The sequence below is a fragment of the Xiphophorus hellerii genome, chromosome 13 (assembly GCF_003331165.1).
Source record: "Xiphophorus hellerii strain 12219 chromosome 13, Xiphophorus_hellerii-4.1, whole genome shotgun sequence".
Classification (NCBI taxonomy): Eukaryota; Metazoa; Chordata; class Actinopteri; order Cyprinodontiformes; family Poeciliidae; genus Xiphophorus; species Xiphophorus hellerii.
The window spans coordinates 1,646,939-1,674,086 of NC_045684.1; the positions used below are offsets into that span (position 1 = coordinate 1,646,939).

Here is a 27,148-nt window from a genome sequence, read left to right on the forward strand (position 1 = left end):
GCCTACTTGGCCTTGAGTTACAGTGTTACATGATGCAGTTTAACAGACTGCATCATTTATCGTATCCATATATATTTAACACTTTTGTATATTACAGACACTCAACGTCTAAGACAAATGGTAACAAAATATATATTTTCAAAATGATACCTTTCAGGTCTTTTGTGTTTTCTTCTGATGCTTTAGCAGAAAAACATAAACAATGAAGATATACTGTTGTAAAACTCAGCCATTTTAAGATAAGATGTGATTTTATTGTTGTACATGGAGGAAATGTATGCTTTACAGTCACATTAACACAGGTAAATTAAAAATGAAGTTATCAAAAAGCATATCACTACATATTTACCAATACTCAATCAGTTCAGTCAGAAGGGCCAAAATGGTGAAGCAATTTAATTTTATTTTTTACCCACTCAACAATGTACTCAGTTGGAGTTGTGGTGTTAGTTGAGCCATTTTTTACATAAAGTGATTTTAAAAGATGTTAAGGCTTCAAACTGAAATGAAAATGACAATAGTGCCCCAACAACTCAAAAGACATAGTGTAATACAAATGATCTATTCTATAGTATTGATATTCTGTAAAATATATTTTCCAACAAAAAATTATAAAAGGTACAATTTTCTCCTCTGGAATGGGAAATAAACACAGATATCTGCAATGTTACTTGCATTGCAGATAAATATAACATATAAATGCTTTTGTTTACATATAGATGTAAGCAAAAGCAAATATTTTGTTTTAATAAATTACTACAAGAAGTGTTATTTACATTTCATATGATTAAAAAGACTGAACTTTCAAAATGTTAGAAAAATATTAATTGAATAAATGCACGAAAAAGTCTTTTCTCCTTTTATTATCAAAACAAATGTACAAGAAAAGCAGAGATGCAGCTATTTTCTACACATTAAAATTACCCCGAATAATAATAATGACTAATAACTATAACAGTATCTGCAACGCAGCAACTGAAGGCTGGTATTTGACACTTTAGTTTTAGATAAAATAATTTAAATTCAACCGGAACAAATGTGAAGAAAGTAGACTCTTGAAAATCTGGGGATTCATTTCTGTGCTGCTCGAGCTACATCAATAACGTAGCGACGGACCAATCAGAGGCGCTGGGTGAAGATGGGCGGAGTCATCATTTTCTTCTGAGAAAGAAAGACTCATTTCTGCTCGACCGTTGGTCGCCATTTTGAGGACCTTAAAGGAGCTGTTAAAGTTGTAACTACGCAGTTAATTTTTGAGTTTTTTTTAAATAGTACTTTCGCTCACTTAAGGATAAATGTCTCGATTCAACAATAACCGTGGTGGGTACGGGATGAATCAATTTCAGCCACGCCGAGGCGGTGGTCCCGGTGGCCCTATGCGTGGCGGCCTAATGGGAAACCCGCATTACCGAAACCACCCTTTCCAAAACTCCAATCAGAACCGTAGGGGAGGCAACAACAACTTCAGCGGATCGAATAGCCAGAATTCCCAACAGAAGTCAGCGCAAAACCAGTCGAAGCCAATTATTCCTCCACCGAGTCCCGGACCGGCCCTCACCATGAAAGGCCCGATGGACCAACAGAAACCACCGGCCCAGCAGGAGCAGCAGAAACAGAACCCTCCTGCGGACCAGTCGAAGACCCAGACTTCAACTCCAAAACCGGACACGACCCCCGCTCAGGCCAACCAGAACCAGCAGATCAAGACTCCGGCTGGGAATGCCAACGCACAGCCACCGCAGACTCCACAGCAAAACCCGAAACCGAGTCCACAACAAGGCCAGAAACCCGCACCGCAACAGAGCCCCAAGACGGTTCCGCAGCAGAGCCCGAAACCCGGTCCACAGCAGAACCAGAAACCCGGTCCACAGCAGAACCAGAGACCCGGTCCGCAGCAGAACCAGAGACCCGGTCCACAGCAGAACCAGCGGCCTGGACCCCAACAGAACCAGCGACCTGGTCCCCAACAGAACCAACGGCCCGGTCCGCAACAGGCCTCTAGACCAGGCCAACAACAGGGCCAAAGGACTGGTCCCCAACAAGTCAACAAGACCGGCCCAGTCCAGGGTTCGGGCCCTAAGCCGCCCCAGAGGGCGGAACCAATGGCCGAACAGAAGCCGAAAGAGGAGCCCACAAAGAGCGAACCAGATGAAGCAGGGGTGAGTCTAAAACCGGTCAGATTAACAAGACTTAGCAGCTAATGGCGTCAGACACGGTGAAGAAAAGCTAGCTGACGTTAGCCCGCAGCCATCTTGTCTAACAGTGATTCACTTTATTGAGAGAGGTTATTTTTATTTCATAAAACAGAAATCAAGGCGCTGAAAATTAGTATTCGTATTTTTTCGTTGCAAATGGGTTTCTCGAGAGGTACTAACTTGTTTCAATTTACAGTAATTACTTGACCTAAACCAATATTGGAACTAAAAGAATTTAAAGCAACGATGAAATGCTCCTTCATATGGGCTAGATGGGCTCAATGTTAGAGAATAAATAACCTTCCTCAGATGAGAAATTCAGGTTATCAGCAGCAATGTGTCAGAAAAGAAAGCCAAATCATGTCAATTAATACAAAAATTTAAATATAAAAATAAAATACAAACACTGTACAGTAAGGCAGAATTTAGAATATAATAAAATACTGTTATTAAAAAAATTACATAGCCCAATTCTATGAAACATGCAAAAATAAATAAATGACAAAAGTCTGATGCTTTGGTCTCAACTAGCTTTTTTTTAAGGATATTTTTGTTTACAGAGACTTCATAATTCATTTTATTTGTTGTTGGTTTTATTTATTTTGGGTATTTAAAATGTCTTTCAGTTCCAGTGTTAAATGTTAACTAGAATTTAAAGTTTATTGATCTTTGAGAATGTGTTTTTGCTTTATTATGCCATTACCATCATATTACTTTTAAATGGTTTTAAAACAGCAATATTATTGTTTATTGCATAGTATAGTGTCAAGCCTGGGCATGAAAAAGCAGAATATAAGTTGAATGGTAGTCCCGTTGAGTTTTCCCCTGAATTAATTGACTTGATTTACTATGAAGTGTTTTATCGTTGACAGATGTTCAAGGCAGCCTTGTCCATGTTGCTGAAGCCTGGAGAGAAGTCCTACACACAGAGATGCCGTCTGTTTGTTGGTAACCTGCCAAATGACATCACAGAAGATGATTTCAGAAAACTTTTTGCAAAGTATGGAGAACCTTCGGAAGTCTTTGTCAACAAAGGAAAAGGCTTTGGCTTCATCAGACTGGTAAGAGGCGATGCTCTGAACTGTGACACCAGCTGAGCATGAGAAACTTCTCCAACTGAATCCGTTTCCTGTTTGTGTTGTAGGAGTCGCGGGCGCTGGCAGAAATCGCTAAAGCTGAGATGGATGACTATCCGATGAAGGGCAGACCGCTTCGCGTTCGTTTTGCTACACACTCTGCTGCGCTGTCTGTGAAGAATCTGTCTCCGTTTGTTTCCAACGAGCTCCTGGACGAAGCCTTCTCGCAGTTCGGCCTGGTCGAGAGGGCTGTCGTTGTCGTTGATGATCGCGGACGCTCTGCAGGGCGCGGCATTGTGGAGTTTGCTTCCAGAACTGCTGCTAAAAAGGCTCTGGACCGATGCAACGAAGGCGTTTTCCTTCTCACCGCGTAAGCTTGTTTTTTAGTTATGCACACAAAACTGAGACCTGACAGTAAAAGTTCCTGAATGATTTCACTGATTTATTCATCTCTCTCCAGGTCGCCCCGTCCTGTAGTTGTTGAGCCTCTGGAGCAGTTTGATTGTGATGATGGGCTTCCTGAGAAATTTGTCCAGAAAAACCCAAAATTTCAAGTGTAAGTTTGCTAATTCAGCTGCTGGTGTTATGCTAACCTGCCTCCATAATCAGTCTGGTCTAACATGCTGGATGTTTGTGTTTCAGAGCGCGTGAGCAGCCTCCTCGCTTTCCCCGCCCCGGCTCCTTTGAATTTGAATATTCAAAACGTTGGAAGTCTCTGGATGAGATGGAGAAGCAGCAAAGGGAGCAGGTGGAGAAGAACATGCGTGAAGCTCGTGAGAAACTGGAGAGCGAGATGGAAGACGCTTACCATGAGCATCAGGCCAACATGCTGCGGCAGGGTGAGTCCCAAAGCTGCTAAAGCAAAAACAAAAGGCTGCAGCTTTGTTGTGTATAGAAAATGAAACAATATCTGCCAGTATACTGTTCTCTGCTTATGTGATCATCAGAATAATCATTGTTTTTGTTTTTCTGCAGAACTGCTGAGGCGGCAGGAAGAGCTGCGGCGCATGGAGGAACTGCACAACCAAGAAATGCAAAAGAGAAAGGAAATGCAGCTCAGGTATGAGAATGATCAGGGGTTTTTTAGAATGATTTTGTAGCCATATGGAAATATAGTGTCCCTTTAGGGTAATGCTGAATTAAAACAAGCACATCACTCTGAGGAACTTCTGAGTTTTATTTATGTTTTATTAAATAAACAGACAGGAAGAAGAACGGCGCCGACGGGAAGAAGAGCTTCTCAGAAAGAGGGAAATGGAGGAACAGATACGGCGTCAGCGTGAAGAAAACTACCGAATGGGAAACTTCATGGATGTAAAAGCAATTTTATGTTCAACTGAACAACATATGATTTAGTTGGGGTTTTTTTTTAAAACCTGTTTGATAACTATTTCTGTTTCACAGAGAGACGTTGACATACGGATGCACAACAGTGGCTCCTTAGGCATGGGAGGTAAGTTCCACTGCATTGATAGATGGAGTTTAGCCACAGATAAACAGCTCAGTTTGATGTGTAATTCAGTTTTTAAGTCACAGTTTTGAGAGATTTTCAGTTTGTTTCAATCAAGAGAAACACAAAGACTATGAGTTGTTTTTAACTCTGAGGTGTTTAACGTGTTGTTTTCTCATCAGATATGGCCTTCAGCGGATCCAACCAGAACTTTGCGATGAGTGGCCTCGGCTTTGAGGGTCAGTCTGGACTGGGATCATCTCCAGGAGGCATGATGACCAGTGAAATGGTAATGTATCCCACTTTGGGAATATAGTTCACATGTGGCTGTTTATTTTTTCTTTTTCTTTTTGTGTTAAACATCTGATGATGATTGTAGACATGGAGGCCAGCTGGGCCAGCAGCAGCGTAGAACACGAGTAGCTTCCTCTCTTTTTAAGACTTTGTGGTTGGTGAATAGTTGGAATATGAAAATTTATAAACATTGTTCTCCATGGCAGCTTTGTCCCCTGATTAATCCTGGATTAATCACATTTAGCTACAAAACCTTCATCCTGCACTAAATCACCAGATAAATCTGTCCAGTGTTCCTTCTGCTCACTCCTAGTGTATCATCTGTGTTCATAGAGGATCTTTGCAAGTCCTGTCTCTTGTGAGCGTGACAGGCACTTTGTTTTGTGGACACCAGAAAAACTTTTTTTTTCTGTAACTATCAGCAGCGCTCCAGTTGAAACTTTTGCTCCATTTTTACTTTAAGGCATAACTTTGATGAACCACAGAAATGGGAACTTGTATTTTGGGTGGATGTGTGGAATCTATATACCTCATCTATACCTCTGTTGTTTGAGCAACTTTGAGACCTTTAGTATTGCTGTACTCGGTCTGCTCCGCTACCTTCACTTTCTAGTTATTTTTTTTGTAACTGCAAATTTAGAATGCTTTTAGTGCAGGATGATGGTATAAAACATAAAGGACTTCATCAGAGGGGTCAGGCCAAAATGGAGACCATTTGTGCTGTAAACATGTTGGAGGTGTGTGCTGGAGCGAAATATATTTTTAATATCTTTTCTCTGGATTGAAGAGTTTTTCGGCTGACAGCTGTTTACATGCTGCAGAACTGACCATATTCATAGTTTGTCTGATTTCAGTAGAGATGTCCCAGTCAAAACCTAATCTGATTCTGACTCTCCATCAGCGTCTCATAGATCTGGGGCTTGAAGTGACTTTTATCGGTTTATTTTGGCAGCAACAATCTTGCAAAGCTTTCTTGACCAGGTCAAGGAAGCTTTTATAATGCTCTGTGTAGGGCTGGGAATTTGTCATTATTTATTACCATAAAAAATATTTCTGATCAGAATAATGCAGATTTATCGTGATGATTTATTGATGTTTTAATACCCCCTCCATTTGCTTCACAAGAGCAAAAATAAAGGCCAAAATGTGATGAAATGTAGTTGCTTTGGGCAGATTGGTGACAGTAATTCCACTTCATGTAAGTGGTGTCCTTCAGAAGCCTGATTAAAAATGGCTCTGTCTTTGACAGCTGTGTTTGTAGCTCCGTCTGCCAAAAACTTTATTTAAAAAATCCTCCAAGCCGCCCTGACTGAGCGTCTGGACTGTTTATAGAGAGTCTCTGACTGGACATGTCCAGCTACAGGCTTTGTTACACTGGTGTCTTTATCCTGGTAATGGTGTTTGAAATGCTGGTTATATAGCATGTGTGGTTATATCTGAGCACTCTACAATTAGCTGAAGCAGCAAATATTCTCCTTTTTTCTGTGATCTTCAGGTTAATGAGTTAAAAACTGCGATTGTTGGGTTAAACCCAGACTCATAAGCTCATAAAGCACAGAATCTCAGATGATCATAAACTCTGATCATTTCCCGATCCGATGCTCTGGATCAAATCGGGGCATTCTGTGACTATCATCCATCTACAGAACTGTTTCTCTGAACTTTGAACTGCCGTTAGGTTCTGTTATTCTTGTGATTAATGAAAAACTGTTTCTTCTTTGTGTTAACTTTTGAGTTAATGTTTTGTTTTTGGCATTTTTTTATTAATGTACATTAAGGTAAGTTAGAGACGCACTTCTGCAGTGCCTGTTAAATTTTTAGCTCCTTTAGAGACGATCAGAGGCTAAATGATCAACGCCGAACTATGTTACAGTAGCAAAGGCTCTTCTTTAAAATACAAGGGATGATCCATCAAAGTTTCTCATTCTGTTTATGAGAGAGTAACAGTTTAAAGACTTCAGATCTTTTAAGATTTAATGCTCTCATAATCCTGATTAGAAATGTGGCATTTATGTAATTTCATTGTTGTTGCTTTAAGTAAATGTTCAATGATTAGAATAAATTAGTTCTTTAACATGAATTCACTATGAAAACCAGCTGGTTACTCTCTATAGTTGAGTTATCCTTAGTTTAGATCTTTTGAGATCAGACTGACACTCATGAAATGGTGCAGTATTTATTTATAACTTTAGGTGTTATTTTAGCATCATTGCAACTCACACCAGTTCATTCCTTGTTTTCTAGTTTTGACACCTTTTCTGACTTATGTCTGGCTCTGAGAACCTCAGGCTACGTTCACACAGCAGGTCTTGATGCTCAATTACAATTAGCAATCATAGAAACTATGCAATTAGTTTCTATGACTCAACATTATTTTTTTGCATGGTCATTTCAACTACTACTTAAATGCGACAGCAATGAGACTTCTGTGTGAATGGTTTACGATCCCTAGGCCTGTCGCGATAAACGATAAATCGATTAATCGTACGATAAATTAAAACTATCGACGTCATTTTAATTATCGGCATTATCGTCTCTTCCGGCCTTTTTCTCTTTCTGTTAATGACACTGAATGAAAAAAAGGCTCAACTCCGGTGCTCTCCACTGACTCCTCCCTTTCTCATTTCCTTAGTGTAAAGCCCAGCGCAGACTGCACGATCTTAGAGCTGTCGGCCGATTATCGGCCCATTTTCAAAACCTGACAGACCACACATGAGCCGACAGAAATCCTAGGTATAACGGTTCGATCGGTTTGTTCCTGCCGTGTGGTGTCCAACAATGGGCACAAAATAATGACTACAAGTTCAGTTAACTAATTTTAAAACCAGGCATTAATTAATGCTTTACTACAATCTACCTGCAACGCATGTGGCTAGTGTCAGCGTAAAGTCCTGACTGAATGAAAATCATTATAACCTATTTACGTCATGTTAACGAAGAACAGCTGAAAAGTTACCGGGTTTATCATCTGCGGTAGCAATTTCGCTCCAACTCCTCCCCTTGTCATTTCTATATTCTTTGCATGTTGAATAAACATTAATGTTGTTTCCACGTATCATCTCCAATGTCCGCTGGACTTCCGGTTGCGCCGTTTCAGCTGTTTGGGATTCCCCTCCGTAATTTCCCCTCAGAAAACACGGAGGAGAATCCGCGCTTTCTGATTGGCTGCCTGTCACATTCAACAGGCTGCGTTAAAGATTCCAGTCGGGGAAAACCCCTGATTTAGATCGGAGCGGCAACAACGATCTACCGTAACACACCAAACAATCTTAGAAAGACCAACGTTTTAAGATTGTTGTAAGTGGAAAAATAGGAGCAAAAAATCATGTAGTGTGAACTATTGCATCAGGTAGTCGATGTGCCCATCTTCTCTATTTAAATCTAATTATTACTGAAGGGCAACATAATATACAGACTTCATAATCTGCACTCTTTTGGTTGAATGCAGTATTTATTTCCACTTTGGCTTTATGTTGTTTAGTTTTTATTTTCAAGTGCGTTTTTTGTTAATGGAGACTAAGAATCCATTTTATTTTCGTTTTTGGTTGTTTTGTTTATTTTGTTTATCAGTTCCAGTGTTAAGTGTTCTTTTGAAAATAAAGTGTATCTATCTTTGGCAGGAAATCGCATGGATTATTACGTCATTTCCATTAAATCAGTGTAAAAAGGTCTTCAAACAATATTATCGTTTATCGCAATAATTTTTGAGACAATTAATCGTTGAGCAAAATTTGCTATCGTGACAGGCCTAACGATCCCAAAGCGACCCGCATGTACAGGAAAACGTAGACGTCACACAACAGCACTCTGCTTACAGTAGTAATAATGGATGCTGCTGTGTATGGATCAGCTTGTTGAGCAGTGAGAGCCAACAGTGTCCTCATAAACTCATAACAAGACCAAGGAAGCTAAAGCTTAGGCAGTAAAAATTAGAACATGTCCCATTTGCCGGCTGTGTGAACATAGCCCAAGTTGACCTTTAAATAATTTAGTATAGGAAAGTTTTTACTCTTTATTTTTGCAAGAACTAATTAATATTCTTACCTAATATCTATGCAACAATTCATCAGAGTTTCCAGGTCTATTGCTGTCATCCCTTGTGAAGCTCTTGATTTATGGTTTTAAACTGAGGGAGGATAATTTCATACTGATTGAAACGATGGTTGAAACACATCAGTTATCTTTCATTTTATATATTCATTCATATAATATTTCTGTGGAATCCATGAAGGTTTGATCATTTGTCTACAATATTTTAGTTGGACGTCAACAAACTTCCTGTTGGCCATGTTGGAGGACACCCAATAGCTTAAAGGGGCAGTACTGTGTAAAATTGACTTTTACATTTTTGGCATGATATTCCCTCATTAAGACATACCTGGAGTGTTCCCTTGATTTGTTCATGCATGTTTAATCTCCATGGCAACCATTCAGCTGTGCAAAACTCCTGGGTGGATCTAGCTCCTCCTTCAAGACACAGCTCCTCCCCCTACTCAACTCCTTCAGACTAGCCAGTAGCAATTAGCAACACCTGGTGGAACTGCTGAGATCATAACAGGAGCTACTTATCAGAGCAACGCTGGTAAAAATGTTAAGTCATATTTAATATATACAGCATTAAGGCTCAAGGAAAGCACATTATTTAGACTGGCTGTTCACAGACGGATGTATTTAGGTCTTTATTTTTATTTATTTGATTTCTGGATTTACTTCTAAAAGACTATTTTAAATAGTCAGCAACACACTTTCTCAAGCTCAGAAATTATAAAAAATTTATTTACAGCTGACTAAAGTTTAAAAAATATACATTTTTATTTTATTCTATTGTACCCAACACATTGAACTTTAAAACCGAGGTTGATACTTTCATGAGAGACGGATCTCATCTGCCACCACAAAGGTCTGAAAATCAGCTGCTGTTCCCGTTTGTTCTGTTAGAGGTTTGACTGACAGACGTGCCCACCAGGTCACGTCTGCACGGTGATTAGCAAACGTCACGCCACTGTTTCCAACTGTTCCCTTTTTTCCCACCACAAACGTTTGCGGCATTGAAGCCCAAACTGGAAATGTTTGGTAAACTTAGCTGTCCTTTTTGCTGCTAGTCCTATGATTGAGATTCTTTTTTTTCTGTTAAAGAAAAAACTCTTTGTCCTGAATTTTATGTTGATTATCGCTTTCTTCAGTTTTTAAGCTAATTGTTTGTCCTCCAACATGGTGCTGGATATTTCTCAGTGGCGTCTATAGAAACTGTGTTGCGATAAGACTGATTAGCAGCTGGTGAATATGGTCTGTATTGGACCTTAAGAGCATTATGTGCTGTAGGCTAGCATGCACTGGAGAGCAGAAGACAACAGGAAGGCCCAGACTAATGAAAACGTTACCCTCTCTTCCTTCTCTGTATGTAACCTGTGGCACCTGTGGACCTTCTATTGGAACGAACGTTTCTCCGGATGCGTCTCCTGCTGATTGTTTGATAAATCTTCACACAATACACACAACCCGCCTGTTTTCCACACATTCTTTCACGTCTCCACATGGACATGAACTGTGTGCCGCTTTCGCACCAACTCCTTCCCTTACATTAATCCTCATCTCCCTGCAAATTCCCACAAAAGCAGCGCAGCGAGCGCTACGTGCAGGGCGGCCCTAGAGGAATGGGCGCCGGTGCCGCAGCGTACGGCCGCGTCCGCGAGGAGTTTGATGGCCCCATTAAGAAACCCCGTTTTTAAACTGCGTTTTGTTCCAGCAGCAGCATTTGTAAAGCTACTCCTAGACGAACATGTTGAGTCACAATTATTGTATTTAAGTTGAATCTGTTGCATCATTTTATCCATTTAATTGATTAGTTTTATAATTAAGTCGATACTTTTTTCTTTTTTTACTTTGTATTGCCATTAGTGTAGAAAGGTCACCCCGGTGTGATCCAGTTGTTCTTTCAGACCATGTATCCTTTTCATTTCTAGATGTATTATTCTGTGAATCGTCGTGAAGTGATAACTGTAACCTTTCTGAACCTCCTATGGCTTTGTTTGTGCCATAAAATACTATTTGGAGTTGAAACGTGACTATAATAAAGACAAACTGGTTCCATCAGGACAAACCTTTAACGTTTATTCCTAAACTTTAATTCTGACTCCACCATTTTCCTACAGCAAGATAACAGAAGAAATACTGGCAGTAAACCAATCACGTTGGGTCTGTGAGGGTTTCATGGGTTAAGAGTGGCCTAATGACCACATACACATGCAGTTCAGTATTCAGTGAAGTTTCTCAGTCGGTCCGGCTGTTTGGTCACACTCACTTCTCTTTAGTTCGCTGATTGGTGTACAGCAGATCACTCCATTGAACTCTGGTATCTCCGCTTTCAGAATCACTCATTCCCAGTAGGTCTGTGATTGATTGATGATGGATTGACTGTAACGCTTCGTTTCATTGTGTCAGTGTTTGCTGGAAGAGCTCAATGCCTCTAATGTGCTTGTGACCTTTTCTGCACATTTATGAAATGTCTCATGATCTCTGAGTCAGAGCAGTTTCAACCAGCTTACTTTTGCCTGAATGTTAAGAGTTTATTATTCTCCTCAGGAGGCTGTGGTTACTGTCAAAATGGGATATTTTATTCCCCCAAAAACATTATTTTTGTTCTTTGAATTTAGTCACACAAATTACAGCTCAACTATGACTTTACTAAATTACTGCCATCTTCAGGGCAACAAGCCCGACCAGCTGCCTCTGGGTGGCGGCAGACGCGTCAAACTGTGGTGCCTTGTGACTAGTTTTGAATCTGTTTTATTCAGAAGCATCACAATTATTCAGAAAACTGTCCAAGTATGAACTCCAGTAGCCAGTCCTGTGTTAAGACACTCCAGCACGGTCCGTGTGTTAAATCCCCCTGATGTGACCCTCTGCAGCGGGTTTTGTCTTTAGTCTACCTCTTATTTCTCTGACACTCAGTTTTAAATGCACAGGAGTGAATGTATACATTTTCTTGTTGAAAACAACTTAAGTTTGTTCTTTTAATACAAATTTGTATTGCTTAAAATAGAGTACAATTCAAAATCACTTTGTCTTTGTATGAAAACTTTAAGTTCACAAACAGATCAGAAATAAAACATTTCACATTAACTTTTAAAAGTTGAATAGAGGCGTTGGTAAACCCCTTCCTTCTATGTTGCACTTCACTTTCAGTCTCAAGTTTGAAGTATAAAAGAATTTTCATAAAATAGATATTTCTAATCTAAAATTGTGTATAATATGCCAGATTCTGTACTAAAAATCATCAAATGTTTGTCTTTTGCAAAAAGGGAAAATTTTGCCCTTTAGCAGCTGAGTGAGCTCACTGCATGTAGCACTTAGCATTCAACAGCTCATTTATTAGCCTTAGTTTATTGATTTTTCTGGATCCCAACAACAGACTTGATGACACTTTCTGTGTCTGGACTTGCGGACTTGGACTTGCGTTCTTCGAGGATCACCTGTGTCTCACACCAGCTGGTTGCCCTTCTGTGCTGCGTCCATTTTTTCTTTCTCTTACTGTCAGAATTGCTTTAGTTCTGATGTTCTCCAGTTTACATGAACTCAGTTTGGTCTTTTTCTTTTCACCAAGTTGCCATGTTGTGACCTGTTGTACACGCATTTTTGGCGCTCAACTTTTATACGGTTCTGCATGTAAATGTCGTTATTAGTAAATTTTGAGTTTGAATTGATACAATAAGAGTAATTTATCAAGAAGATTAAGTTTCTTTACTTCAGCAAATTTGCCTGAAAATGTCAAACAATTTGTTTCAAAGGCAAAACAACTTGATCACAGTCAGCGTCCTTTAATGAGCAGCGCTGAGTTCTGTCTGGATAGATGGTAGAACCCATTATATATCAAGTTTGGTTTTTTTCGTTAAAAATTCTCTTTCATTCATTGCTTGAGTGGTCGTACCTTAAACATTCAAACAAAACCATAAACAGAAAACTCAGTATGATGTTTTTAGTTACTGAGCATCCTGGTGTCAGTATTTAATGAGGAAGTCTCTTTTTGCACCTCTAGTTTCTTACTGCCAGACTTTGCCTAAATAATGTCGGATTCCTTGGTTGTTTGTGTGACACCATTTTGAATATCTGCTGGGCAACACTGCTAATTTCTGGGGTGATAATGTGCTTCTTGTAATGGTCTACTCCGACGAGGAGAAAAGGACGCACAAATATCAGTTTCTCAGCAAAATATTTTTCATTTATTTTAGACTTTGTTCCTGAGGGATAAATTATTCTCTCTGGTTAAAACAGCAGATGTCTTCTCATTTAAGAACAGGCATTGTTGTTCTTCTGCTCATGATCTGACACCTTATATGTGTTTAGCGCCGCCTTTTGAGTGGGAGGAGTATTGTCCTTGCTGTTTGGTACCGTTATAAAACTCTGGACTGCAGTCGGATCTTCACAGGGTCCTTACTGGCCGTCATGTCCAGAAAACAATCTTTATTTCACTCAGGTTTCAGAGTGGAGTGGACTAGAAGCTGGCGTCTCGACTGCAGTTTCCTGTTCGTAGTTTAACAGCCCAAATAATTATATGGTCAGAATATAAACTGAATAAATCCAGACTGAACTTATAAATATTGAAGAGCAGGTTGGATTTCAACTTTCCACCCTATGTGATAAAATAATTTTACTGCCAGCTTTGGCCTCTAAGCACAATTATGAATTAACGGTCTTCAAAAAAAGGGTTGTTAATTTTTAAAGAATCTGAATCACATCTTTTACTCAGTTTAGACAGTTGACCACTGCTGAAGAGATTTTTTATTTTAATTTTTTTGTGAAAACCCAGACTTGGTGGGTTTTTTATTTTTTGGCATGAGGATCACCTGTGATGGGATCCTTGCTTGAAAACCCAGAAGTTGGAGAGGACATGTAACCAACCTGTAAACATCCTGTTTTTTAAAAAGGTAATGTATCTTTAAGCTTTAATATCTAAGGAAATATTAAAATCCCATAATAAATGTCTGCGGCCTTTTGGTATTTATCAACAATTATTGGAGATCTAAACTTGACATTTTTTAGCCTTTTAGTAAATTGTGAATAAAAACAGTGTCATTTTTAAAAATTAAAATAAATGTTTCACAAATCATCTTGTCCATATTTCAAAAGTGTTCTGGATAATTTTTGACACTTTCATAACTACTGACAACTTTTGTCAGAGCCTGAATAACAGAAAAGTACATTTACAGCTAATCCAAAAACTATTCAAACCCCTGGCAGTTTTAATGTAGACAGAAATCTGCTTCTGTTTGTAAATCACTCAAAATCGGCAGAATGCGTCACCAAAAAAAAAAGAAGCATGTTATGGTTATTTCATGATGAACACTAATTGATAATAAAGCAGTTAAATGCTTCCTATAATTGTCACGCAGTTTGCATTGTTTACTCTGAGCAAATGTTATTACTTCCAGTTGGTACAATTAAGATTAACCCTGAATCTTAATCTGGCTGGGGTATGAATAATTATGGACCTGCATGCGCTATGGTAAGCTTTTTTCCATATTGTACTTTCTGATTGATTCCCATTTTGTACTGAACTCCAAAGGGAACTTTTAAACGGATTCAGATGTCAGTTTTTGGACCTTTTTATTTTGTCGTTTTTATCCGTCAGACTTTTTTTCAGCTTTTTTTTATTTTATTTGATTGAAGCTAGAAGATGAGAAACACCAGTTCACAACACGTCGACTCAATGCACTTTACCAAAAAAAGTCCTTTCAATTCAATCATACACTTTCCAAGTCAATTAAATCCAGTCTAGTTGATCCCAGTTATCAAACAATCCACCAAGTTTAGATTATTGGTTTTCTATCTAAGAAAATTCAACAGATTGGATCAGATTGACTTCCACCATTCACTCCTCCTGGATGAGGATGTAGCAACAGTGAAGAGGGAAAAACTCCCCAGGAACAGGAAGAAACTTCCAGCAGAACCAGATCCGGACTCACTGAACGTCCGTCTGCGACCGACCGATTGGTGGTTTGGGAAGACGGAACACACACAAAAACACATGAGCACTGATTCAGGAGAACTTTCTTCATCCATCCATTATTTTACATAATCTTCCCTATCTGGGTCGCGAGAGGTGCTGGTGTCTATCTCCAGTGGTCAATGGGCGAGAGGCGGGATACACCCTGGACACGTCGCCAGTCCATCGCAGGGCAACACACAGAGACAGACGGGACAAACTACCAGGCACACACACAACCACACCTACAGAGAGTTTAGAGACCAATTAACCTGACAGTCATGTTTTTGGAGTCATGTTTTTGGACTGTGGGAGGAAGCCGGAGAACCCAGAGAGAACTCACCATGCACAGGGAGAACATGCAGAAAGACCCCGGGCCGGGAATCGAACCCAGGACCTTCTTGCTCTAAGGCAACAGTGCTTCCAACTGCACCACTGTGCAGCGGAGTGCTTTCTATGTTGGAGAAAAGTAAGACATTAAGTCAGCAGTAGCTCATTTAGAGGCTTCATCTGGGAGAGAAACAGCCAAAGAGAATCTCTGAGCCACTTTTACATGCTAGAGGAGAGCGTTCAGAGCTAAACTGAACACAAGACCAGGTATAGCTTATTTGAATAAAAAACAAAGAATGTAAAGTTTAAAGCTGACATGACAGCAAATAATGCAAATTGGAGAGTAGTAGGAGAGTGAGGTCATTTTGACTGCCAGCAGCCTCAGTCTGCAGCAGCATAGCTACAGAGAAAGCCTAGGATAATCTGAATCAGACCTTCAGCTTTATTGAGAAGGAAAGTTTTAAGCCTCCACTTCAAAGTAGGAATTGAGATGTATAAGAATCTTTAAATACTGCATCCCAAAGATTAAATCAACCTTGGAGTTTATAACGGGTAAGAGATTATACATTTTTTCAAACGTAATGAAGGCCTTATTTTCAACCTAAATCAAATCATAGGTGACTTTTAACATTGGATAAATGTGGCTTGTTCTGCTTGGATGTTACATGTTTTTGTTGTATGAATGTTTTCTTTAACAGGTCTGACCAGCTGTAAAGGTTTTGGACTGTAAGACATTGTAACATGGATTTAATTTGTAGATCCAAGCAGCAGACATGTTTTATTTTATAGTATTTCTGTTTATTTCAACAAGGACGAATAGCTTTATGGTAAGATGATTTTACAAGGTCAACAGCCTTGCTGGGATTTTTCTCCTGATCTCTCCTCGGTGAAATGATTTCCTCTATTTTTGGGGATTTTTTTTAAATATATATATATATAATATCACAAATAGTTAGTGGCTTATAATTAAACATATATCCAAAGTTTGAAGAATATGCTACTTGTTTTTTAATGCAATTTTGAATACAAGTCCATTTGTTTAGTCCAATGTACTTGAATCTTATTGGCTCAAAAAGCTGAAGTTTGAGTTTCTGGATGAAGTTGTGGAAAAGTTGTGGTGATAATTTTCACTTCCTTCTGTTTGAGTAGAAATCCTCATTTACCCCCACAGCGTTAATTATTGTTTGCAAAATGAGTTATGTAAATATTTATGATTTAATCTGGTAAATTATGTAAATTTGGCATCACCAGATTAATACTTAAGGTGACTTGCAAAATAAAGGTTATTCCTACATTGGAAAACATTTTTAAATCCTTTCATATAATTTTCTAATTCTAGAATAGGCATTGATGCAGTAATTGAAGGATGTTTGGACATCTTGGAGTGTTAATTTCTAAAAGGTGTCTTGAATCACAAACTGAAAAGCCAAATAAAACTGCATATATCAATGTTTAGCTTTTCTTTTTACAATAAAACAGAAAACTATCATGCATAGCAAGACGTCAGTCATAGTACTGATTTAGCTAAGTTGTGTATTTGTATTGCTGTGTCTCTTTGTTGGTGTTGTATACAATTTGTTCTTCTTTAACAGGTTTGATCATCTTTAAGATGTTGGACTATGGAAAGGAACCAAGAAAGTCTGTAGGTTCTGCTGGACCGTATTAGTTTAGTCTGTATAGTGAAGAAAATAGGACCAAGCACTGAACCCTGTGGTACTCCATAAGTAATCCTGATGTGTGAAGATTTTTCAACATGAACGAACCGTAATCTGTCATGTAAATACGATCCAAACCAGATTGGTGCTGTTCCCTGGATCTCTGCAGCATGTTGGAGTCACACAATGAATATTGTGATCTAAAGCAGCCCTGAGATCTAACAGAACCAGAACATGGATCCATTATCTGAGGCCATGAAAATATCTTTAATTTTAAATGGCATCTCAGAAGCTTCTGGTATGAACATCATAAATGAAAGCCAGGCACTCCAATATCTTCCTGAGGTATTACTGGTTCTTTGGTCATGTGTTTAGTTCAGCCTGTCCGGTTAACCCAGGAGGAGCAGAGTTCAGCAGGAAACGTTGCTCACATGTAGCTGAGCTTTTTAACCTCAAACAACAAAAATAGACGTGAAAATTGTTGTTTTTTGGCAGTAAGAGCTATGCTCCAAAAAGCCCTAGGGAAGTTTGAAAATAATCGTCAGGGACATGGACACAAACTCCCAGAATTCCCCTCTTTAATAAAAAAAAAAAGTTTGAACTTTTTTCTTCTCCATAGCTTTTTATGTGGCCTTCTGGTCTCTAGATAAGTTGTTTTATCTGTAGACTGCCGAATTACGCCAGTGTAAAAGGTGTGAAATATTAATTTTAAGTACTCATGTTTCGTTAAGTCTAATTCAGGGACCGCTATTAATGTTTTATCAGTTTATGTAGTTTATGTATATTTTCATTCTGCCACAATCGGCCCTTTGAGGACATTTGTGATCTTGATGTGGCCTAAAATCAAAGACTTTGACACCACTGATCTATAGACCTCAGTGGATTTTAGTAAGCAGCCAATAATCAGGCATAAAATGACTCGCTGACATTAATCACCTGCGTTGGAAAAATGCATTAAGTGATTTTTATCAACTGTAAGAAACCGGACTTATTTTACATCAGGTTTGAATTGGGTTCAAAACCCTGTAGTTGATTTTTACTAAGAATTTTCTGCAGTTTTGCCTTTTGATTATTATGAACAAATCATTTTGCCGAAGTTTTTTTTCCACATTTCGTCTTGTAAATCTGCTTTAGTTCTGACATTCTCATAGTTTTACTGTAGCACTAACCTGGAGGTTACCTTTGATCTGAAACGATTTAATTTCTGATCTCTTAGTGGAAAATTTTGCACAATTTGTGCATTCTACTAGTTTAAGGAAAAATGTCAGCATTGTCACCCGTCAGTTTATCATTAACTCCTGTTTACCTCCTTTGCAGATGCCCTTTCGTTGCTCATGTGCTGCTCTGGTAAAAAATAAACTTCCAGAGTACGTACTTCCCTCGTTGATCATCTAACATTAAGTACTGCCATAGTTTGGATTCCTTCGAGCGTTGAAAACCAACGTTTTCTCTAAAGCAGATGCTTTATCAGCCACGGTTGTGTTAGAAATGAGCTTTGTTGAGGTTTCTCACCACACAGAGAAAAACAAAGCTTTGGGTTTATAGTCATTTATACTATTGACGATATCTAATGTCATGACTACGGTTCATGGCAGCTGTTGTAATTGACTGTTTTAATGCAATTTTAAGTATACATTTACATTTTAATTTCATGTCCATTAAATTCAGTTTATATCATCACCAATTCTCAACTCAAGACACTTTGCAAGACAACAGATTTAGTTCAGATCAAGAAATGCATATTCATCTCACTGCAATCAAATGGACTGATTCAAATTCATTAACAAAAACTCCCATTTGATCCTCATTTTAATGCAGTGCAATTTAGCTTATTACACCCAACAGTAAAAGGTTATTTATCCAACACACCCAGCCAGTTGGATCAAGGAGCAAACCTTCCTTCCAACTAATTGATTCGAGTCGATAACGTTTCAGCAGTTGCCTGTCATAAACAGCTGTGGGATGATGGTGAAAGACGATGGTAGTTAGAAAAAGTGGTCTATGTAAGCAGTCGCTGCCTAAAGCAGCATAACTACAGAGATATTTCAAGATGGTTACAACTAGCTTCTTAAAAAGGTCAAGTTTTAAAAGTGTGTTGGAAAAAACCTGGGTGATGAAAGATCTGCCTCCCATTCTACTTCATTACTGCACTTTGAAGTGCTCTGTTGGGAACATATGGACCAATCAGATCTCACTTTTATGATGAGTCTTCTGGATTTTATGGATCTGCTTCAGTTTTTTTAACTTTGTGGTAGTAAATAATTACAACAGTTCAGCCTTAGAGTAACAAACACATGGACTAGTTTTCCTATGTCACTGTGGTATGAGATGTTTTTCATTTTGTAAAATTGTGCAGGTGAAAGAAGGAACCTGTCCTGGTCAAAGGTGATGCGAAGTCTTTGTACGATATTACTGGAGATCCAAGTTAAGTACGGCGTTTGTTTTTCAGATGCTCTGCTCCAAAGAGCTTCCACATTGTCTGAATTTAACAGCAGAAAACTGAGTCATTCAAGTTTGTATGTCTTTAAGAAGTGTGTGTAGTCTGCTTAATTTATTGGATTCATCAGGCTTTGAGTATATCACCTGCATAATTGTGGAAATATACCCCATCCTGTCTGATAATGGAAGCACATATACAGCGAAGAAAAGGGATCCAAGAACACAACTCTGTGGTACTCCATAATGAACGTGAACTAATTATCTAAATCAGCCTGATTTATCGCTCTTTTTGTAAGGAAAAAAATTGTGATCAACTGGATCAAAAGCTATCTGATCACTAGCTGCGTTTCCATTGACTATAAAATTGTGTAAATTGGAATTGCGAAAATAAATTTGCTTAGTGGAAATGCCAATTTAGAAAAAAATGCAGAGTTTTTGTGCTAACTTGACATGGTAGTTATTCTACTGCATCAAAATTAGTGTACTCCGCAAAACGGCAGTGGTAAACAATTTTATTTTCTTGCATCACATGAATTATGTGATCAACAACAGGATGTTGCAACTGACAGAAATGACAAAGATGACAGGAAGTGATGGGAGGAAAATGGCACGACATGATTTTCAATGATTTGTTGCGTGACCAAACTTAATCACGTCTGATTTTTATTTCATTTCCTATTTAATTGAAACACTGCAGTTGTAAAATTGTTTTGCTTTTTTCTCCAACGTTGGCAGAATATACCAATGTTGACAAATTCTTGTGCATGTTTATAATGGAAATGCAGCTACATGCTGCATGTTTGGCCGTAATCGTGTTACTCACCTGTAGCTGAGCTTTTAAAACCAGAAACAGACATGAAACTGTTTCTTGAGATAGAAATCTTACCCAGAATTCCACTCTTCAATTGTGCTGGTAGAGAAAGTTTGAACCTTTTCTCCTCATGATTCAAGTAAATAAAAAGTTTTAGATTCAGGACAAAAGTCTTAAAAATGCAATATAATTTTTTTTATGTGAAGATTTGTGCATCACCTGGATGTGGACGTCTGATCCACTGCCTGAACGTTTTTCTAGTTGCATTGCTAATGCTGTTAAATGTAACAAAGCACTGATCCTTTAGTTATGAAATGTTGCTTTTGCACTGTGAGCTGGGAGACTTACTGATGCAGAACCTGCTTCAATTGGAGCAGAGATGAAAATGTTTCCCCCTGGTAATCAGGAAACCCAGACAAGTTTCCATCATAGAAGAGATATTAAACTATTACTGAATGTTTTAATGACTTGAATTGAATTATCCGGTCAGTAATAAAAATATCAGACTGACTGCATCAGAGTTTATTAAACTCTAGTAGGAAGGTTATTTACCTGGGAATCTTTTGTAGATTACCTACCAGGAATCTGCTTTGAGGTCGACCAGCATGAAATATTAATGCTAACGTTTCAGTTCAACTCACAATAACAAGTCAGCCTTAAGGAATCAGACTCGTGTTCCATCGCTACTTTAGGTTGGGATTTTTATGAATATGGTTTTAGATTCAGAAAAACATTCAGTTATTTTTCAGCTGAAGCCCTTCCTGCCTGAACACCCACTGCAGGTTGGGTATAAATAGGCCTGAAACAATTAATCAGATTAATTATAATTGATTGACAGTCAACTAATTTAGAAATCAATTTATTGTTAATTGGCACTGAAAGAAGAACATTCAGTGCCGTATTTAAGCCAAAACTGCTGAAAATATATTTAGGATAAAAACACTAAACTCAAGTGGCATAGTTTTAGCTTCACCTGGTCCAAATTCACTACAGCATCGCTGTTATTGCATTTTAGGCAATATATTTATCATCTCTTCATTTGCATTAATATATCTCTAATATTGAGTGAAAAAAGGCTTAAGTTGTTAAATGAAAATTCTGCACAATGTGCCAATTTCTTTTCTTATCTGAGTGATTAATCATCAAAATAATAACTGAAACAATTGTTGGTTGCAGCTGTAGGTGCAGATGATTAGGGTCATGGTGCATAGTGCAGCATTCAGTGAGTTCTCAGTATAATTGGCTTTATAACTGAATATTTCAGACCAGACCTGGCAGCACGCAGCCTTACCTGCTGCTCTGCATGTGTTCAGTTAACCGCTAGCATCACATTCATGTTCATTACTGGTGTTGGCCGTGTGTAGGGTTAGCATCTCAGTGCACATTTCCAGTAGAAGAACTGGACCGACCCAGAGAGGTGTAATCTGACCTCTGACCTCCGTTGCATCCCAACATGAAGTGCCTCCAGTGGCAGCTTAACGTTTGCAGGTGGACGCTGTATGTGTGTGTGTGTGGTTGTGTGTGTGTGTGACGTTGGCTACCTGAGGTGCGTTAGCTGCTGTCAGAGGCAGGCCGCCCGCCTCTCCATACACACATCTCCTCTGCAGTTGGGTTACTATGACGATGAGTAGTTCTGCAGAGGTCAGTGGACAGTAGAGCCTGGACTTGTTTACACTGCAGCCAGAGGTATGCTAACACAGATGATCTGAACAGTAAGGTAAGTGTCCCCTCCCCTCCATGTTTCTGATTGCAGCTGTGCTTCACTCAGGAGCGCTGAGGGCTTCTGGCATCACACTGACAGGCTGGCGTCACAGTGCAGAAACGGGCCTGGACCGGGGTGTGTGGGTGGGAATCCAGCACCATGTTGACCTCTGCTGTATGTGTGTGTGGCCAGTACTTTACTTTTCTCCGTATGTTTGCAACAATACACCCGTGTGTGGGTCAGAACCGGAATCAGAATGTGTGGAGTAACGTGTTGAGTATCTCCAGGCAGAACCAGAAACAAGGATTTTAGCTTCAGTTGAACTTCTTTCAACAAACATTTTATCTTTTAATATAAAAGATAAAATTGGGTGGTGGGAAATAATTTTTTTCTTTTATAAATGTAAAGACATGGTGTACATGGTGCTGATCTGGGAATGTTACATTTTAAAGGGGCAGCATTATGTAAAATAGACTTTTTTAGATTCATACCTGGAATGTTGCCTGGATTTTTTTCCATACATGTTTGAGAAATCCTTTAATCTCCATGGCAACCATTCAGTTGTGCAAAACGCCTGGATGGACTTAGCACCGCCTTCAAGGCTCAGCTCCTTCAGACTAGCCAGCAGCAATTAGAAAACACTGCTGAGCTCATTATAGGAGCTACATCTCAGAGCAACGCTGGTAAAAACGTTGAAGGGTTGATAGAGGAGCCATGAAGTCCTGAAGTCGTCCCAAGTGGAGTTTCAGAAGGAGCAGGAGTTTTTAAAAAGACACAGGCCCAATTTAAAGACATTAAATTAGGAAGTAAAATTTCTTTTGACATATTTGATGTATAGCATTTTTGTAATAACTGAAGGTATTATAGTTACTTCATTATTTGCTATAAAATGGCGCTATGTGCCTGAAAAATTCATAATACTGCCCTGTTAAGGTTTTTATTTACTTAAAATATAAACAACAATTTGAAACGGATTCAGATTTCATTTTTATTCATGGGCTGCTGATTTTCTCTTGGCTTTGTTACTTTTTTCTATTAGAAAAACATCAGGCAGGTTTTGTGTACAAGCTGCTGCTGGATCTGTTTCTGCTCCATACATGACAAACTGTGAGGAAATGTTTTAGTAGAGCTGATCCCGGAGTATTTATGGTCCCGTATGGATGGAAAATATCCAAATCATCTTTGAAACTGTTGAAGTTTGATCTAATTAGCTCCAATAAAGGATAGAGGTCAGGAAGATCAGTTGGTTTCTGTTTATTCTCTTATGTTCATTTTAAACCATGAACTGAAGGGAAGGAAATCAGCTTAATGCTAGTTTGTCTCGCTGCTGTAGCTCCTTTATTTACATTTTTACTTCCTATTCCACATGAACATCGCTTCCTGTCTGGAACTACGGAAACCTAAACGTTGGCAAAGCAACTCGAAATAAATTCTGACTAAAATTAAACAGAAATATAAATGTCTCAAAGTTAGAATATTAGATTTAAACTATATTTTACCATAAATGAAGCATACAGTTTAATTTTTAAGACAAATGTCTGAAATTTAAACCCCATTCTTGTTTTATATTTGATTCACAGCGAATCAGTGAAAAATGGAAATAATTCCAGAAACATGTTCAGTGTTCCTTAAAGGGGTCCTGCTGTGCAAAATTCACACTTTGCATGTTTTTGTACTTGCGTTTGGATCTCTACTGTTTGTAAAACCATCCCAGGTGCTTGAATAATCCATCCTGCTGGTTTTTGGCAGCAAGATGTTTTTTAGTGTCTAGAAAAGGAGCAGTTTCAAAACCTTCAGATTAAGTCACAATCCATGGCATGGCGCCGGTACCCAGCAACCCAAACTGAGCTACAACACATTTGGTTAGCTGGTTTTACCGCTGTATGCTCTGTACAATGGCTGCTGGAGAAGACATGTTTTTTTGTTGGCTTACTATGCAGAAACCACTTGCTGCATTCTTGTTGGTTGTACAGGAGGCTCTACTTCTGCTTTTCAAAGATGTATGGTTGGATGATTGTGCATCTCTTAGAAACCTTTCTGTGGCATTCAGAGTTTCTGTTGGGTTGTATTTAATGAGGTTTTCATTGTGGGAGTTAACCTAAGTGTAAATGTGAAACTCAGATATAATTATATTTAAATAAGATTAATGTGAAATGATCTGAAATGTTCAGAACTCCTGTTTGAACCCAGAACCTCTGGGTGGAACAGAGATGAGATGAAGGAGGATCTGCTGTGAACTCCTTACCTCACCTTCAGCAGGTGGTCGTTTTTATTTATTACATTTTGTAAATGTAATGCACATTTTTATGATCAATAATTACATCTGAATTACAAAAGCTGGTTTTAATGAGTCAATGAGACATTTTTGTTCTTTTGGAGATTTGAGTCACAAAGTTTAAATCAGATTCTACAAAATCCAGCAATTCAAAATGTTTCTTCTGGAAAATAATTTTCTTTTTGTTTTAAAAATATCTGTACAAAGTCAAACTGGCATTTCGATGATTAAAATCTTGGTATCTGATCCATATTTTATTTTTTCATTAATGAAATAGAATTGTGAATAGAAAAATATTAAGAGCAGCTTTTTGAAGTGGACATTTTTGTCTTTAATGACAAAGTCGGCCGGTTTTTAATCTGTTAGAGAAAATAATCCAGAGTCAATATTTTCTGTTTACACATCAGTTTTAAAGTGACCTCATGTAACCAGACCAGCTCTGAAAGTTTGTTGAATGTTTCATAGTTTTGAGCACAACTGAAGTTTCATCGATTTATGCATTTTTTTTAACCTTTTTTCCATATGTGGGCAATTTTTCCTTTAGTTTTATAATGAACTTAAGATTTCCAGTTTTCTAAAGTCGAACTAAAAATTGGGCCATGTGCTCTAATTGAGGAAAATGGCGGCTTAATGAAAAGAAAAATTTTGTCCAGATGGATGTCAGTAAAATCAACCTTAGATTCAGAGTTATTGATATGAGCTGCTAAAGAATTACATTTTGAAAAGTGTTTCATGATGAAGCCTCACTTTGCTGCAGTAAATGCATAAACTGTTCAGGTTTTAATTCTTGGCTTCCTGCAAGCAGAACCCTGATGGGAAGAAAAACCAAATCCATGAATCTGAAAAAGTTTTTTTTTCTTGTGTCGTTTGGAGACTCAGTTATATTTTCTTAATGACTCACTTCCTGTTTATGCTGTAAAACGTTTTTCTGCTGCAGTAAACCACCTGATTAGTCATTTGGTCTCTTATTGCAGAATAACTGATGATTATTTTGTGTTTTACTTTCTGTTGCTCCTGAACTGGAGGCGTACCTCTTCATGTTGGTACTGGGAGCGCTGTGGTTTGGACCGGGTCGGGCTTTTTTTTTATTTCCTCTGCAGTTTTTCTGTGTCTGAGTTTAAACTTTGGTTCAGTCGATGGCCGTCTTGGTTCTGTTCACCTGATTGTTTGTAGTCGTGTTAGCAGGGAAATATTTCAGCCAACAGAACCAGAAGATTTGGATCAGAACCGGCCTGTGGTTGGTGTTCAGTGTGGAAACTTTTCTTCTCTGTAGATCACGGAGGTTCTGGTTCTCCCAGATCCTCAGAGGGAGTTTTATCTGTCTGCACTGTGACCCATTTCTCCAAACAGAACCTTTTTATCCAATCGGCCCAAACCGTTCTCCCTCCCGTCTCAGTGTGATGCCAGAATGTCCCTGTTGACCTTAGACGACCCTTTGTGTCTAAAAGGGCGTCGGGTCTTAAAGTTTTGGTGCCGCTCTGCCGGGTCGGTACCAGCTGTGGTACCAGGACCGCCTTCATGCCTGCTGACTCAAACAGCAGCTCATTCTAACTGATTCTAACACGACCATCCCGACACACACAGCTGCTGACCAATCACAGCCAGGCTCTTACTGTGTGTTCTTCTCACCTCAGGAGCCTCGACCAATCAGAGGAGGCTGACGGTTCCACCTGAGCAGCCACGGTAAGGTCGTCGTCTGCGTGACCTCTGGCCTCTGGATGCTTTCCCAGCTGACTTCCTGTCCTCCTCTGTTCTGGCAGGTAAAAATCACACCTGAAGTCTGAGAACAGGAAGCCACGGAGGCTGGAGTCTGAACTCCATCAGGAAGATTTAAAATGGTTCACAACTCGGTACAGGAAGGTAAATGTGAAGGTTTCTACTTTTATTAAACATCGTCTCTCCCTTTACTTTGAACATAGATCTTCTGCTTCATGTAGTATCAAGCATGTCGTCACACCAGGCCAGTAGATGGGTAAACGGGGCCTTGGCTAACTGATGTTACGTGTTTGTTTGACTTTCTTTTTGAAAATTAGGTCAAAATATGAAAACTATTAGATATGTCACCAATATGAAAGTTTTCTCTCTAATGTATTTATTTTATATTCTATTGTAAAGTATTGTCTCAGTATTTGTAAGCTCCTAGCGGCTGTCATTTCACTGTTCTGCATTCTATTTCTCAAAGCTTTTTAAACAATATGGAGAAGAAAAGTTAAAGGAAATCATTTTTTCTTTCAGCCAGATGCATGTGAAGCTGCAGTACCAGGACGCAACCAGCAGGGGGCGGACATCCAGCGACAGATTCTGTTTTTCTGTTGGAAAATAAATGAGCAAAAAACTGTTTTGTTCATGTTTGAGTTTATTCAGCTGAGTCATTTTGTACTTTTAGGAGTATTTTTACTACATGGTGCGTTTTACTTTTACTTGAAGCGTTAAGTTAAATTTATGAATATTCTACTGCTGTGAGTAACTTCACTGAATGAAGAACAAACTTGTTTTAACTAAAAATTCACCAGACATACCTGTAGTGTTTGTTTTAGTTTCATAAGCTTAATATTGAAATGGCAACATTTCCACAGAAATGTATATTTTGGTCCATCTGATGATGCATTTCTTAAATATTAAATTATTGTTTTGATCAGTCACCCAGTACTCGAGTAATCTTTTTACCATTTTGTTTACTTTTACTGTAGTGAAAATGTTGAAGTAGTGCTGCTCTTACTTGAGCTCAGTCACTTTCTGTTCTCTGTTGGTGAGGCGAACGTATCGCCTGGAACATATCGCCTGTATTTGGCGGGACCGGGCCGATCTGTACGGCTCCGCCTCGCTGCCTCCAGCTCTGATATAACTAAGGCTAGAGGTGCAAAGTTTCCGTCGCTGCAATACGCTCCCATGCCCAGTGTTGGCTGTCAACCCTGGAGGAAGTCCAACCCGGACGCAGC

At 38.8% G+C, this 27,148-nt stretch overlaps 1 protein-coding gene across 4 annotated transcripts; it reads left to right on the forward strand.

Annotated features, from left to right (window-relative positions):
• Window positions 1–1,162: 1,162 nt before the first annotated feature.
• sfpq (splicing factor proline/glutamine-rich) lies at window positions 1,163–26,851 on the forward strand. Of its 4 annotated transcripts, XR_004341351.1 has the most exons (12): window positions 1,163–2,159; window positions 3,068–3,256; window positions 3,340–3,641; window positions 3,732–3,827; window positions 3,914–4,110; window positions 4,247–4,331; window positions 4,474–4,585; window positions 4,676–4,724; window positions 4,904–5,010; window positions 25,844–25,892; window positions 25,970–26,069; window positions 26,445–26,851. XR_004341351.1 is itself a non-coding variant. In XM_032579930.1 (10 exons), exons 1-10 carry the CDS (start codon window positions 1,296–1,298, stop codon window positions 25,868–25,870), a joined length of 2,028 nt encoding a protein of 675 aa, XP_032435821.1. In that variant the 5' UTR covers window positions 1,163–1,295; the 3' UTR covers window positions 25,871–25,893. The 4 variants fall into 4 exon arrangements, 3 of the variants coding, with proteins under 3 accessions (XP_032435821.1, XP_032435819.1, XP_032435820.1); XM_032579930.1 differs by lacking the exons at window positions 25,970–26,069; window positions 26,445–26,851 and having other exon boundaries at window positions 25,844–25,893; XM_032579928.1 differs by lacking the exons at window positions 25,844–25,892; window positions 25,970–26,069; window positions 26,445–26,851 and adding an exon at window positions 10,631–11,122.
• The last annotated feature ends 297 nt before the right edge of the window (window positions 26,852–27,148 follow it).